The following is a 16,123-nucleotide window of genomic DNA, read 5'->3' on the forward strand; positions in this document are numbered from 1 at the left end:
TTGTTTTGTTTAGATAATTACTTCCCATTTTGCTAAACCTGTGTTGTCATTTTGTAGTGTTTTCATTAAGTTACTGTGTGTGTTGGAACAAATACTTTACACCTAGCACTCTGAAGTTAAACCTACTGCTCGTGGCAATCTACCAAGGGGGTAAGCAGGGGTTAGCTGAGGGTGATTCTCTTTTATCCTGACTAGAGTGAAGGTCCTTGCTTGGACAGGGAGTAACCTGACTACCAACCAAAGACCCCATTTCTAACATGGGCCATATTTTCTATATTGTTAGGAACCAACATCCTTGTTTGGTATTCATGAATTATTGAATTGTTGAGCAGCAAGTCCTTTCTTTAGCATTTTCCTAATCTTTTTCAACATTACTTTTGCAAATAGGTTATCTTGGCCTTCCCCCTCATTGTCCTCTTGCACTTTGTTGCTTTCTCAGTTACTATCAAATGGTGGATCTTCTGATTTTTTTATGTGCAAACGTTTCAGGAGGGGAATGAGTTAGGGCAGTATGAAAAATCTGACTGGAATTTAAAATGTTGTTAATGTTTCTACACGCATCAGCTTCCCTCATGAATTTCTGGCCCTTATTCTTCCATTGGGGTGAGCAGAAAAGACTCCTTTGGTCCTTATAAGCAACTTCTCACCTCTATACGTTTTTACTTTATCAACCAGATGACCTAAAATGTCTAATAGGGTGGTTAATTTATATGTATAGCCCTGCAGGTTTTGGCTTGTATTTCTGTTGCTTTACTAAATCTTGAGATACTACTACATAGACTATCTATTTTAGAAGCATTTAGTCAGCAAAGCGATAGCCAAAGTTCGCACTAGGTCGACCTAAAGATCCAGTTTGTCGGACTGCAGGTTAAAGGCATTAACTTACATTGCAGTTTGAAAGCAAAGTGGGCTATGGGGCTTGAAATTCCCCACCTAGGTCTTTAACGCTTTGCTTCTTCTCCACAACTTCATTATTTACCTGTTTGCTATTTTCAAGCTGCAGAGCAGCCACTGTCAATTCCAGAGATCAAGTCTAGGCTTCTGCCAGTACATACGCATTTGTCTTGAAGCCTGTCTGAATTAATTCTGGTAAATTTACATCTATAGGGGCTAAAACAGGAGATGGCCTGGATAACGGAGCTGGTATTACGATGGCATCCAATTATAGGGACGAATTGAAGAATAATGGCAAGATTGCTGGTTTTCTCTAACAAAAACCATTGATGAGTCATTAAGTTTTTTTTTTAAAAAAATAAATTGTGATTTGTCTTTTTTAAATTAATTTTACATTTTTTTAAATGAGACCACATTTTTGTCAGTTTGTAAAAGAAAGTTACCTTTAGGATGGAAAAGTCTGAAAATATGGTTAATAGTCCATGAAGAAGTGTTCTGGGCTAACACCCTTTTGGCCTTCTGGCCAGAAGGCATATTGGCAATGCCCTTTGTGCACTTTGTGTGCATTGCTTGCACTGTCCTTGCACCACTTTCATACCACCCTGCTGGCTGATTTCAGTGTATATATTGATTAGTGGCCAATCAGGACAATTGTTCCCCAGCAGAATTCACACTCTTTTCTTTCAAGTCTTCATCATCTTTCCCACTGGCACAAGTGTATGGACAGACTTAGGCAGCAAAAAGTAGAGTGCCATGTAAACAAATTAGGAGCAGAAAAAATGACTTTAAAGTGCACTTGCAATAATATAGTGCTTACATGATATGGTGTTTCTAAACAAATAATGTGGTTCACCATGGCAATTGTTAGCTCATGGAGAATGATTTGGAGCTTCTCTGCAGTTTTTGTTGGCTCTCTGGTTTACTATGATGACCGTTTACTGAAGCATGTCAATTAAGCAGAAGTGCTAGTCAGATCCCTACAACTTATAAAGTTAATTGTGGCATACCACCCATCTGCTTTACCTTCTGTTTCTGAGAGTCCCTGAGTGTAAGGTGGGACAGTTCAATGGTTTTGAGCCCGGGTGGCTGACAGTCCAAAAACTCTATCATAGACAAATTAATAAGGCTCCTACCAATGTCCAAAGTGAAGCATAAGGGTATCACTGTGTCAGCCAATTCACAAAATTTCTATGCCCAGATAGGAGTACTTACTTTTAGGGCGAGAATACTCCGAATCTTCAATTGAGGAGGAGACCACTTGAACCTTAGACTAGTCTCATGGTCACACTTCAACCCAAGGAAGCTACTTATGCTGGAACCTTCCAATGGAGCTGTTGACTAACCGGACAAAACTGAGGAACTGGCACATATGGTTAGAGTCCCACAATTTTTAGGGTCGAGTGCGCTCAAGCGCTCTGGACCATCTTGTAATCTCTCTGTGGGCTTCTAACCACACCCATGTCATACCTGTCACATTCATTAGTTTGTGGGCTTGCCTTTTAAAAATCGATTGATTCCATTTGTGAAAGGCATGCATACGTCATGCCTTTTCCAGTGTTCAGCCCTCCTCGAGGGCACCAGTAAACTACTGAAAACATACAAAGCTCCGTGTTTTTAGCTGGTTTGTGGACTACTTCATCTTTTCTTTTCCTGCGCAACGTGATCTCGCTGGGCAGAAGGTGAGCGCTTTGCATGACAGCCCTGTTACATGGATAATTGCACTTTTGCGGGTGTTAGAAATTGGGTCTTTGGTTGGCAGTCAGGTTACCACCTGTCCAAGCAAGGAATCTCACTCTAGTCAGGGTAAAAGAGAATTACCCTCTGCTAACCCTTGCTTACCCCTTTGGTAGCTTGGCACGAGCAGTAGACTTAACTTCAGAGTGCTAGGTGTAAAGTATTTGTACCAACACACACAGTACCTTAATAAAAACACTACAAAATGACACAGCACAGGTTTAGAAAAATAGAAAATATTTATCTGAACAAAACAAGACCAAAACTGCAAAAATCCACAATACACAAGTCAAGTTATCAATTAAAAAGCAAAAAGAGTCTTTATGTAGTTTAAAACACACACTAACACTGTTAGCGTGAAAATGTACCTTGGGTGCGTCAAAAGTAACCCCACACGAGTGAGTGTGCGTCAAAAAGGGCTTGCGATACATAGATTTTACTCACTTGCGAGACCTTGCGTCGTTTCTCCTTTCGGTGGGTCGGGGTGCATCGTTTCTTCTCTCCGCAGCACTCTCGGGTCTGGGCAGGCCTTGCGTTGTTTGTACACAGCCAGCGGTGCTTGTGTCGGAAATCTAGCCATACGATGATCCGAAAACCATGCAGCGCGGGTTGCGATCTTCCAGCCTCCGTCAGCGACGCTGCCCGTCGTTTCTCCAGATCTGTGCATCGATTCTTTGCTCACGTTTCTGGTGAGCATCAATTTTCAGCCACAGAGCCAGTGGCGCTTCGTTTCTTCAGCCGCAGATCGGAGTCGCGTCGATCTTTTCCCCGCATGGCCCTCTGTGCGTGGATTTCTTCCTCTTAGGCTGCCAGCTTCTCCTTTCAGGGTCCCAGGAACTGGATGGGCACCACAGGGCAGAGTAGGAGTCTCTCCAGAGACTTCAGGTGCTGGCAGAGAGAAGTCTTTGTTGTCCCTGAGACTTCAAACAACAGGAGGCAAACTCTAAATCAAGCCCTTGGAGAGTTCCTCTCAGGATTGAGGCACACAAAGTCCAGTCTTTGCCCTCTTACTCTGTCAGAAGCAGCAACTGCAGGATAGCTCCACAAAGCACAGTCACAGGCAGGGCAGCTCTTCTTCCTCAGCTCTTCTCCAGGCAGAGGTTCCTCTTGGTTTCCAGAAGCGTTCCAAAGTCTGTGGTTTTGGGTGCCCTTCTTATACCCAATTTCTCCTTTGAAGTAGGCCTACTTCAAAGTAAAGTCTCTCTTGAATGTGAAATCCTGCCTTGCCCAAGCCAGGCCCCAGACACTCACCAGGGGGTTGGAGACTGCATTGTGTGAGGGCAGGCACAGCCCTTTAAGGTGTGAGTGACCACTCCTCCTCTCCCTCCTAGCACAGAGAGAGACAGGCCTTGCAACAGTGAATAACAAATCTAGCAATATTTCACTGTCAGGACATATAAAACACATTACTATATCTCCTACCTTAACCATACACTGCACCCTGCCCTTGGGGCTACCTAGGGCCTACCTTAGGGGTGTCTTTTATGTAAGAAAAGGTAAGGTTTAGGCCTGGCAAGTGGGAACACTTGCCAAGTCGAATTTACATGTAAAACTGCACACACAGACACTGCAGTGGCAGGTCTGAGACATGATTATAGAGCTACTATTGTGAGTGGCACAACCAGTGCTGCATGCCCACTAGTAGCATTTGATTTACAGACCCTGGGCACCTCTAGTGCACTTTACTAGGGACTTACTAGTAAATCAAATATGCCAATTCTGGAAACCAACCAACCATACAATTTTCACAGAGAGCATATGCACTTTTGAACTGGTTAGCAGTGGTAAAGTGCTCAGAGTTCAAAAGCCAACAGCAAAAGGTCAGAAAAAATAGGGGGCAGGAGGCAAAAAGATTTGGGATGACCCTGCATAAGGAACAAATTCCAACAGCCGGTAACATGGATAATTGCACTTTTGCTGGTAACATGGATAATTGCACTTTTGCCGATAAGTTTCACTGCATGCGAACTTCTGTTTCCTTTTCTGTGTCTCCTTCACGCTCATGGCGACCATTGGCTTGCATATGTGTAACTGTTTTACTTTTCATTATTAGTTTGTGTCAAGAAAAGTCTGGTTAGGAGTTCACAACACTAATAGCTCTAACGCGAGCAAACACGAAACCCTTTGCATTGCAAAAGCTTGTTGTATTGATCTCCAGATTTGCATGCTGGAAGGCTGGGAGGTACACCAAATTTACAAGGGAATTGTATAGTTCCCAGACATCCTACTCTTGGGAGTTTCTGTTGCCAGAATTACATTGACTAACACAGTGGAAAGGACAGCCCAGTAGTTGTCGCTATGCTGATTATTGGTTTCTCATTTAGAAAGTTAAAAGGTGATGGAAGGAATGCTTTAATTAATATCAGCCACTAGTGATTACATGGAGTCTCATGTAAGTAAATTGTGACCAACCACATGGTAATCAGAGTCTGTGCTGCTCCAGCTGAAGCAATTCAGCCTGGAAGGCTGGACCATGCCCCATTTCAATGGGAACTCAAGCAACTTCCGCCTATTTGGGCCTTATTAGCAAGGTGCAACTTGAAGCCAATGACACGGTGTAGGACTCACTTCTATGCATACCCTTCACACTTAGGCCATCTAAGTTAGAAAAACAAAAAATGTGCTGTGGACTGCTTGAATTAACCACTGCCACTAGTAATTATTCATGCCGCAGGTTCTACATTTGGCAGGAAAAGAAATGCTTTATGTCAGCCAGGCAGGTTGAGGTCTCTATTAGTGCAAAGAAGAGCAGCAGCATACTCAGGTTTTTACATCCACAGAGGGGCAGAGACAGCCAAAGGGTAACTACTCTTTATTTTATGCTTAACCATGACCCCCACAATGCCATGCATGCCATTTCCTTGTCATGCTTAACACAGGAAATACTCAACAGATCCTATGTACATAGCACCCGTTTAGAGAGAACTCAAGGATCCCAGTTATGATGGACTGCATGGATAATACCACGGGCAGGGTAGCCAGAGAGCCACTTTAACAACAAGAGTACTTGTAAAACAGCCTGTGTCCTGTACCTAGAATTTCCTACCACCACAGACCATCTTCTAACCTGATATAATAACACAATAGTCACTCTCAGTAATAGTTTTAGGGTACACCTCGGATACACTCCATGGTCCGCACAACCTAGGCTGAGCATAGAGCACCTTGACTAGACGTACAGATTGTCAACTTTACATTTGAAAACATACAGGGCATGACAGAAAAGTGCAAAGGGGTTTTGGGGCACAGTTTTCCTAGCAATAGAACAAGTTGTATACCTAGATAGGAGTTGAAATATTTGATAGATAACCATTTTGGATACAAGGTACATCAAGCCGAATTTTGCTGAATTATCCTGTGTCTTGTTTGATTACTCTTTTCTGTCATATTGAATGGTAATGGGGCATATGCAACTATGTAAAAATATAAATTTATATATATGACAGTTATAATTATTTTATTTTATACAATAATAAATTATTTACCATTTCAAAGAAAAAGAATTTGCAGAAAGAACGGATGATTCATCAAACAAATGTTACAAAGTTAGCTTTTCTGTTGGTGGGTTGGGGTGTTAGTCATTAAGGGCCTCATTACGACCCAGGTGGCCGGCGGTAAGCTGGCGGTAACACTGCCAACAGGGTGGCGGTGTTCCGCCAGCTATTATGACTGTGGCGCAATAGCCACAGCCATACCGCCGGCCCCTCCACTATACCGCCAGGCTTCTGCCTGGCGGTCATAATGTCCAACCGCCAGCCTGTCCACGGCGGTAAACACCGCCATGGAAAGGCTGGCGGTAAGGGGGACTTGGGGTGCCCCTGGAGGCGCCTGCACTGCCCATGCACCTGGCATGGGCAGTGCACAGGCACAGCCCCATCGTGCATTTCGGCAGTGAAATGCGTGACGGGTGCTACTGCACCCGCTGCACATCAGCATTGCCGCCGGCTCTATTACGAGCCAGCTGCAATGTTGATGTGACTTTTCCGCTGGGCCAGCGGACGATAACACTGTTACCATCCGCTGGCCCAGCGGAAAAGTCCAAATAGGGAGCCAAATATACCGCAAGCACTGGCGGTATACTGGCGCCTGCAGCTTTGGCGATCTTTGGCCAAGTCCGCCGAAGCTGTAATGAGGGCCTAAATATGGTATTCTTGTTCAATCTCTTTGTCATTATCTAAATACAAACAAACAAAACTAGAGCTCTGCATCTCCTACTTCCATTCCTCCAAGATAGAATCATCTGACTAGCAATATGCATGCAGTCTTTTCCTGTATAGTTTTGCACATAAAATCTGATGAAACTGATTTCATAATACACTTGCTTTCTGGCTTTTCGTCAGACTAATGTTTTCTAAAAAACATTATAAAAATAAATAAAAAGAATCATACATAGAGGGACTTTTGGTCAGCAGGCTTCATCCATTTTTCTGATAAATTTTTGTTCATGTTCTGCGTTTGGACACAAGAGCAGAGTGTTGTGACTGCACAAACCTTTTTCACATTGTTCATATCCGCTAGAAAATAGTCAGTGACAGAGTTCTTTCAATGTGCCTTTTTTAATTTTAGTTTGTAGATAGTCTTTAAAATTGATTCTTTAATTTTTCTGCAGTTCAGGTGTCTAGTTAGATGGTCATTTAACGCCTGTTTCCTTTTTTTTCAAGTTGCTGTTATAAATTACATTTTGAAGTTGTGATGAACCAGCTGCCAGCAAATAGATTCTTTTCATTTTCTGATACTTTCTTCTTGTCCCCTTCATAAAAAATAATAGTAAAATGCATGGCATAACTTGAAAGGCTTGTTATTAACATTGTGGGAAAAACAGAACCATTGCACCAGCAGGCCAAGCCTGATCTGTTGGTTTTGCCAATGCTTGTTTAGGCCTATTGTAAGTAACGACCTTTTGATTTTACTGCAATGACATGTATAATGTACTTACCTATAAAGGCTTTCAGCCAGCCCTCTTTATCTATTGGTTTGTTATTGTGTCATTCACATATTTCTTCCTCCCACTATAGCAGTGGTTCCCACCATTTTGACTTCTGTGGGCCCCCACTTTATAATTACTAGAACCTGAGGACTCCCACAAAATCATTATTGGAATCCGGGGACCCCCCACTGAGTCATTACTGAAAGCTGGGGACCCAATCTGTTAATATTATTGAATTTTTTATTGCATCACAGACCCCCTGAGGAGGCTTCACTGACCCACAAGGGTCTCCGGACCACATGTTGGGAACCACTGCACTATAGCTTACAGCAGGAGAAGGAAATGGGTCAGAGTACTTCAGCCATTGGCATTCTTCCCTTTCACAAGGAGCACATCCACATACAAAGTATCTCCCTTCAGTGACAGGGACTATCCATGTCAATGCATACCTTTCAAGACCAAAAATAGGCCCTCATTACAACCTCGGCGGTCTTGGCTGCGGGTGCCAGAATACCACCAGTGCTGGCGGTATTTCTGGCTCCCTATTTCGACTTTTCCGCTGCGCCAGCGGACGGTAACAGTGTTACCGTCCTCTGGCCCAGCGGAAAAGTCACATCAACATTCCTGCCAGCTCGTAATAGAGCCGGCGGCAATGCTGATGTGCAGCGGGTGCAGTAGCACCCGTCGCGCATTGCACTGCCCGAAATTCGGGCAGTGAAATGCGCAACAGGGCTATGCCTGGGGGCCCCTGCACTGCCCATGTCAAGTGCATGAGCAGTGCAGGGGCCCCCAGGGGCACCCCAAGTCCCCCTTACCGCCAGCCTTTCCATGGTGGTGTTTACCGCCGTGGTCAGGCTGGCAGTCGGGGACTCATAATCCCTGGGGATTATGACCGCCAGGCAGAAGCCTGGCAGTATAGTGGAGGGGCCGGTGGTATGGCCGTGGTTAATGTGCCACGGTCATAATAGCTGGCGGAACAACGCCAGCATGTTGGCAGTGTTAAAGCCAGCTTACCGCCGGCCGCCAGGGTCATAATGAGGCCCTTAATGTTTTTTGCTACTTTTTTTTTTGCTTAAGGAGGACTTGCCAGCTTCCCCATCAGTAAAGATGTGCAAAAATCATGACAAAACAATCATTGACAAAAAAAGGCTGGCAGCTACTAACAACAGAACCACTGGCTTTGCCAATTGCTATTTTCTTTTATTAATATTTATTGATATTCATCACAATGTGCAATCACTCTTTTCATATTTCGTGCAGTTTTACGTCAGCGACTTAGGGCCAGATGTAGCAAAGTATTTGCACGTCGCAAACTGCGAAAATCGCCGTTTGCGAGGTGCAAATGCCTCTTTGCTATGCAGAAATGATTATTGCGAGTCAGTACCGACTCGCAATATGCATTTCCGACTCGCAAATAGGGGTGTTCCCTTCCTATTGCGAGTCTGAGTGGTATGCCACTCCCTGCCCTGAAAAAATATCGAAACTAAAAGTTTCGTTTTTTTTTTTTAAGTGCAGCTCGTTTTCCTGTAAGGAAAACGGGCTACACTTTAAAAAAAAAAAAAAAAATGCTTTATTTAACAGCAGTCACGAACATGGAGGTCTGCTGACGACAGCAGGCCTCCATGTTTGCGAGTGCCTATACTCGGTATGGGGCCGCAATTTGCGACCCACCTCATGAATATTCATGAGGTGGGTCATTGCGACCCCATAGCGAGTTGCAGTCGGTGTCTGAGACACAGTACTGCATACCAGTTTGCGAGGTGCAAAGTGCGAGTCTCATGGACTCGCACTTTGCACCTCGCAAATTAAAAATTTGCTACATCTGGCCCTATATGATGCTTTCAAAAGAAAAAAAAACGAGTACTGCCAGTGTTGTATTTCAATCCCAACCACGTGGCTTGGATTTTGTCCTCTCGAAGCAAGGTTATGTCATTGAGTGCAGCTATCTCTCTTTGTCTTCTCTTGTGGTTTTTTTCCATTGAAAATAGGTGATGGAAGAGTAACATTTCAGACTTCACTATTTTTACTACACTATGGGCCTCATTATGACATTGGCGGTAAATACTGCTTACCGCCACGGCGACGGCCGCCAACATACCGTCACCGTGGCTACCAGCCGCCAACTGCATTATGACCGTAGACGGAATACCACCAGAAGGCTGGTGGTATTCCGTCAGTGGTCATGGCGGCGGACGATGGTAAGGTGGCGCTGCTGCCAGCAGCAGCGCCACGCCAGCAAAACACCGTCTACTGTATCATGAGCCATGATACGGCCTGGCAGTGTTTTGCTGGCGGACGCTGCTGCTGGCAGCAGCGCCCCGTCTCCTGCCAGAGGACCCCCTGCAAGCAGGTAAGTCGGGTTCTCCGACAGGAGAGGGAGGCGGGGGTGTTGTGTGCGTGTGAGGGGGTGTTGTGTGTCGGGGGATCTGTGTCTGTTTTAATATGTGTGCATGCGGTTTTGTGAGTCGGGTGGAATGCGTGCATGAATGAATGTGAGTGTACGTGTATGCTATGTGTTGTGAATGCGTGTCTGCTACAATGTATGTTAGTGTGTGTTGCGGGGTGTGGGTATGTATATGTGCGTGCGTGGGTGGATGTGGATATGTGTGCGTGTATGAGTGTGGGTGTGTAGATGTCGGGGGGTTGGGCGAGGGAGGGGGACGGCCTTTGGGAGGGGGTGGGGGAGACCCCTATCAGTGCCAGGGAAGGAATTCCCTGGCACTGATAGTGCCTACCTCCATGGTTTTCGGGGCAGTAGATTTGCCACGAAAACCATGGCGGTAGGTGGGGTCATAATCCCGAGGGTGGGATTGTGACAGCCTCCGGGCTGGAGACCAAAGTCTCCAGCCCGGAGGCTGTTACCACCCTGGCGGATGGAGTGGTAAATTGGCGGTTTGGCTTGAGCCAAAATGCCAATGTCATAATTTGGGAAAAGGTACTGGCAGCCTGTTCCTTTCCCCAAATTACCGCCGTCCGCCAGGGTCGTAATGACCCCCTATGTGTCCAGTATTCCCCTGCCTCACAGCTCTCCCTTTTATTTTTTTCTGCTGCTCGTGAACTCTCTTCTTTTCCATAATTCTGTTTTATATGTTTATATTCTCCACTAACAGACATTTTGATAAATTTCTATAATTATTTTTATTTCATTTTAGAGCATGAGGGTATGCACATTGTTTCAATTTCAGGTTTAACTCATTAATATGGTGTCTACTTTTCCCTGGATTTTCTTCCCCTTTTTCAAAACTATTTGACATTATTTAATTATCCTTGACCTGTTGAATTCTACTCCTAACATTGATATTCCTACAAAATAACCATGTGTGCACTATGATTTTTTGTTGTTGTAGATAGATCAAATTAATGTGGAAGAAGAAGCGTTTGGCTGGGCCTCCTCACAGTATCCTCAGCGTAAAAAGGTCCAAGAAGCACTTACTCCTTTTTTTCGGCTCTATGAAAATACAGTTGAGTTCAACACTAAATACAAGAATTGGATGGAAGGACCCTACTCCGCAGTTAACCCAGATGTAGTAGAGCAAGATGTAGGAAATTACTGGCGAACACTGTACAAACTGGAAAAGGGCTTCAGCGAACAGCCTAATGCCCTTGCCATCGCCAACAACATCAAAACAAAAGTTGAAAGTTTCAAAGAGCACATTCCACTTATTCAGGTGCTTTGCAACCCTGGTTTGAGAGATCGCCATTGGGACGCAATGTCAGAAATTGTTGGCTATCCCATGAAACCTGCCCCTGATGCCAACGTCTCTCAGTTTGTTAGCATGCAGCTTGATCCATTCTTGCCAAGATTTGAGGGCATCAGTGAAGCAGCAAGCAAGGAGTTCTCTCTAGAGAAGGCAATGGAGAAAATGATTTCCGAGTGGGACGCAATGGAGTTTACCCTCCTTTCTTACAGAGAAACAGGAACATACATTTTGTCATCTGTTGATGATGTCCAGATGTTACTAGATGACCACATTGTCAAGGCGCAGACCATGCGTGGGTCACCTTTCATCAAGGCTTTTGAAAAGGAAATCAGGTAATCCAAGTTGCAATGATTTTCACTTGTATGCCATGTATCTCTCTGAATGGAGATTGATTAATGAACGTCTGTGAACTACTACAAAATGTTTTACTTGAATATTTGGATTAGTTCTTGACACATGAGGTAAGTTGTTTATGTGTTTCATTGAATCATGCATTCAACGTACTTGGTGAACTAGAAGATACTTTATGAACGTGGAATGAATCTTTCCATTAGAAAACCACAATCTTGAAATTTTCATTTTCTGCTCCTGCTGTTTCTTTCACTGCCTAATCAACCATTTCACAAGTACCAAAAAACACACGTACTAGGTACAGAATTATGTAAATCTAGCTAATATAAACGAGACAAGACCAATCTGAATCCATTTCATTGAATGTATCCATTCTCGTGGCTATTTGGTACTAGAATAACTTTGTGGGTGATATTGTGCTTTACAAATACACATAACATAGCATAAAATATTTTTGAATAGTTCTGAGAGCCAGCATAAGAGATTTCCAGATTGCTTCCAGCAATTTCCAGAATCATGGCTTCTCAACATGGTTGGGATTGACTGTAGACTAGCCTTGAAGAATCTGATGCACCGCTCCTGAGCTACCAATCGTCTGAAAGTATGCCAGCTCAGACCATGCCAATTTATAAAGAGCAGGTGCAGCTGGACACAGAGGCTCACCAGGAGACAGTGCCTTACTTAGCATAGTGAGAATACTATTTTTGAGGTGGGCACTAGCAATCACATTCTTTACTGGCTGGAATATTTAATTTGCCCAGAGGTATTTATGTTTATCTTTGTAGCCTTCCAGGTTGGCAAGCTGGCATGCAAGATTCTGTTTGTACTGTTGCCATACTGGGAATGTTGCTTGTGTTTGAGTTTGTTACAGTGACCCAAAGATGCACCAACCAGAGGTCAGAGGGTGGGGATGTTAATTTTACTGCCACAAAGGCAGCATCCATACAAGGTTTTCAAGATACCCACAAAATATACATTTACCTATAAAGCGACTGATTCTTAAAAACAGTCATCTATCGGCACCTGCAGATTTCCAGGCTCTCATTGGTGCCAATTCACATCTTGGGCAGGTGCCTCTTTTTAGGTGTAATCCTGAAACGTTTTTGCAAGTTTTTCTGAAAATGCAAAAATACATATTCATATTTTTATATCTTACATGTGAAAACACAGAGCGGTATTAAAAGCACATGCTAACTTTTGTTCTTTTCTATTTCTCCCCAGTTAACCCATTTTTCTTGTGATAAAAAAACTTTTCCCTATAATACCTGTAGGTTGGGGACAGCATCTTGCACGCAGCCCACCAACATTTTGTTCACCAGTTTAATTCTTGTTCTGTGCACCAATGTCAAGCATAGATGCGCCCAACTACTAATTTATCTGTGTTCTGACACCAGTCATGGCTGGCAAAGGGGCAAAGTGGCAGGGGGAACAAAACAAACAAAAAAAAAATATATATATATAAAATTAACTTGACCGCACCACCGCTCTCCGCTACACTGTAGGCACCAGCTACCATCCTTCCCTGCGGCCAATCATGATGCTGATCAGAGAAGCATTACGTTTGGCTGGAGCACCCTGGCTGGGCGCTCTGAGGCAGAGTGGAAGCCTCTGCTTGCTCTCTCCCACCTGGCAACACAGTGCTGGGTTGGAGGGAGCCCTGTGCGCATGTGTGTTTGTCCGGTCCGAGACAGCCGGCCAAAAATACATACACACTGAGGGGAGTGCTGTGCTCTCCCCTCCATGGCTGCCATCCCCCTTGGCCCCACCCCTTTAAAGATGAAACAATAATAAACAGCATTTATTATCGTTTTATTTTTAAAGGTTTGCAGCTGCTGCTGGCAGGGGAGCGACGCTCCTCCGCCGTAGCGGAGGAGCCGCCCCTGTCTGACACCTGTGCCTTGCTGGAGGCGGAAACTTCCTCTGCACGCCTTTTCACCATTCTGCATTACCAAAGAATAGGATTTGGTGAGGGTTACTATTACCTCCTAGAAAGATCGTGTTGTTGCTCTTTCTTTCATAGACTTATGTTCCTGAATATTAAATATATATTTGGAAAATAATGTAAATAAAGCTCTCTGGTTACGCACAATACCTCTTCAACTAGTTTAACCAAGCTTATTCCAGTAATAACATCAAAATATCAAAAGGGCTAGGGTGTGGACATGTAAAATGCAGTTGTTTACCCTATTTCCCATAGTAAACAACGTCAAAGCACAAGGATTGAGCTCATTTGTGCACTGCTAACTTAATAATAGAATGGATGCAATATGTGCCATGTTATTGTCTCTCCTGGTTAAAGCTACAAGTGCGGGGTGAAATTAAAGCCCCCCCCCCCAAGTCTTATTCCACCAAAATATCGTTTATGAGAATATGCCTTTTTAATAGGCAAACTGGTTGTGCACATATGGACTTGTGGGGTTCAGTTCTGTTGTATCCCAGCAAACATTTACTCCATTCTGGATTTGGCATGAGTTACAGCCCCAGATTACAACCCTTCATTCCTGAACGTAGCACCTACTCGGAAAACGTGACACTAAGGTACTATCTTTGACAAAGTGTCTAAATGCCAAAGATTCTCTAGGTACTTAACTGTTTTCTGAAGAATTAGCGGGAAGGAGGAAAAGAATATACATCTCTCAAAGGAGAGAAAGAAGTATGATGGAGAGTTGAAGACAGCCACAGCTCAGGTACAAAGGGTAACAGTGTGAGAAAAGGGGAGCTGGGGTGAAAGGAAGATGGAAGAGAAGGAGTCATGTAGACGGGGGGAATGAGATAAGAAAAAAGACTGCTACAGAAAGACAAAATAAGAAACAAACCGTAAGGGAGAAAGACATGAGAGCGCTGCTAGTGGGAAAGAGTAAGAGAGGACGAAAACAAATGAAGAAGAATGGAAACAGAAATGAGGAAGGAAGAGTGAAGGACAAGTAATCGTAAGGAGGAGAGAAAGAGCAGTGGGAAGAAGGAAATTAAAGAAACAGGGAATGCAAGAACACATGCAGTGATAGACAGAAGACATGGGTAAATCCAGAGTAAGGAAGAAGGTGCAAAGAACATTAGAATGAGGGCGGAACAGGTCAGAGATCTTTGGCAGTACCATAGGGAAAGATGCATGTGGGCAGGGCAGGGCAGGGAATTATTTGTTCTGTGATTGAGGGTTTGAAATGCCAAGTGATTTAAAAGTGTGTCTAGTGCAATATTTTCTTGATATGGAGGACCTAATCAAGAGAATCTTTTGTATCATGTTTGGTACCAGGAAGCATCCCCAGATGTGTGATTCATTGTTGGTCCTCGGTCATTTAACCTAGTCTACACGCTGTCTGTTTACACTAAAAGACGTGTCCAGATGAGGATGAGAAAACTCTGCCATTCATACTTTTCATTCTCAGCCAAGGTAGATGGTGAAGCATTTTAGTGTTTGGTGATGAGCCTGTCTTCTGTCATAGAAGCGTGCTGTAGAGTGATACACTCGGACTATTTCAGTCTTTAACAGTTAACTGAATCTTGAGATTGAGATTTCAAAGCTGTTTTCTTTCAGAACAAATGTTGTGTGTCAAGGTGATACCTTGAAGATCAAGTTTATATTGTGAGCCTTGCCTTGTGCTTTTCTTCGTGGACATTATTTTATTACTTTACATAAGCACCGAATACATTACACTAGGACACATTATTTTTGGGGTCAGGAGGCGCTTAAGTGATTTGCCCAGAAACCTCAGGATGTTGAGCCGATGCAGAGACTCGAACCTGGCTTCTCAGTTACAAAGTCGGCATCTTTGCTGTAATGTCACATCCTCTCCCCATTATTGGGTTTCTGGCTCCGTATACGCACCACACGGCTTTCCAGTATAGTTGGGGTTAATGTGAATGGTATAACACAATCATATTGTTGAAGGTTCCATATATGTTAATGCCCTGATCACAATTAAAGCCGAGTGAAACAACTGTATTTTTAATGCATTAATGGCGCTCTCGCCAGGTACAAGTCTTTCAAACTTGGTTTATTGCCATGCAGAAATACCTATCAGTAAAATCTCATGTGGAAATACACACTGAATTACCGTTTAAGAAAATTGCAGGTGCAAAATAGACAACTGTTCTTACATGTTGGACGCTCCTTCTCCGTAGACCAGGTGCAAATCTAGATTAAGGTAAAAAAAAAAAAAAAATTGTAATACTTAGAGGGAGGAAATACAGCCTACTGGCTAGAGCCGTGGACTACAGAACTTAGAGGCCCAAGTTCAAAGCCTGGCTCAGGACTCAACATCATATGATTCTGAGCAAATCACTTAGTTGCTCTGTGCCAAAAAAAATAAAATTTAATGTGTAAATTGTGTTAGTGTAATCTCCACTTGATGCACATGATCTTGTAGATCGCCTCTGTTGCTTCTGAGCTAAGTCTGCGCTATGTAAATACCAATACACACATACATTCATACATGAAAAAGATGGCCACAGCACACAGAGTATATAGTCCAATGGTGTGACAGGGATAATTATCCCTGATAGTATATTGATGAAG

General features: G+C 43.7%; 1 protein-coding gene across 2 annotated transcripts in view; it reads left to right on the forward strand.

Moving 5' to 3' along the window:
• The window catches only part of DNAH7 (dynein axonemal heavy chain 7), a 1,158,398-nt gene that overhangs the window by 255,512 nt on the left and 886,763 nt on the right, over window positions 1–16,123 (forward strand). For both annotated transcript variants that reach the window (XM_069225862.1, XM_069225863.1), the window contains one exon: window positions 10,903–11,588. In XM_069225862.1, coding sequence (XP_069081963.1) covers window positions 10,903–11,588 — 686 coding nt within the window. The remainder of the gene's footprint in view (window positions 1–10,902; window positions 11,589–16,123) is intronic.

Source organism: Pleurodeles waltl, chromosome 3_1 (genome assembly GCF_031143425.1).
Source record: "Pleurodeles waltl isolate 20211129_DDA chromosome 3_1, aPleWal1.hap1.20221129, whole genome shotgun sequence".
Lineage (NCBI taxonomy): Eukaryota > Metazoa > Chordata > Amphibia > Caudata > Salamandridae > Pleurodeles > Pleurodeles waltl.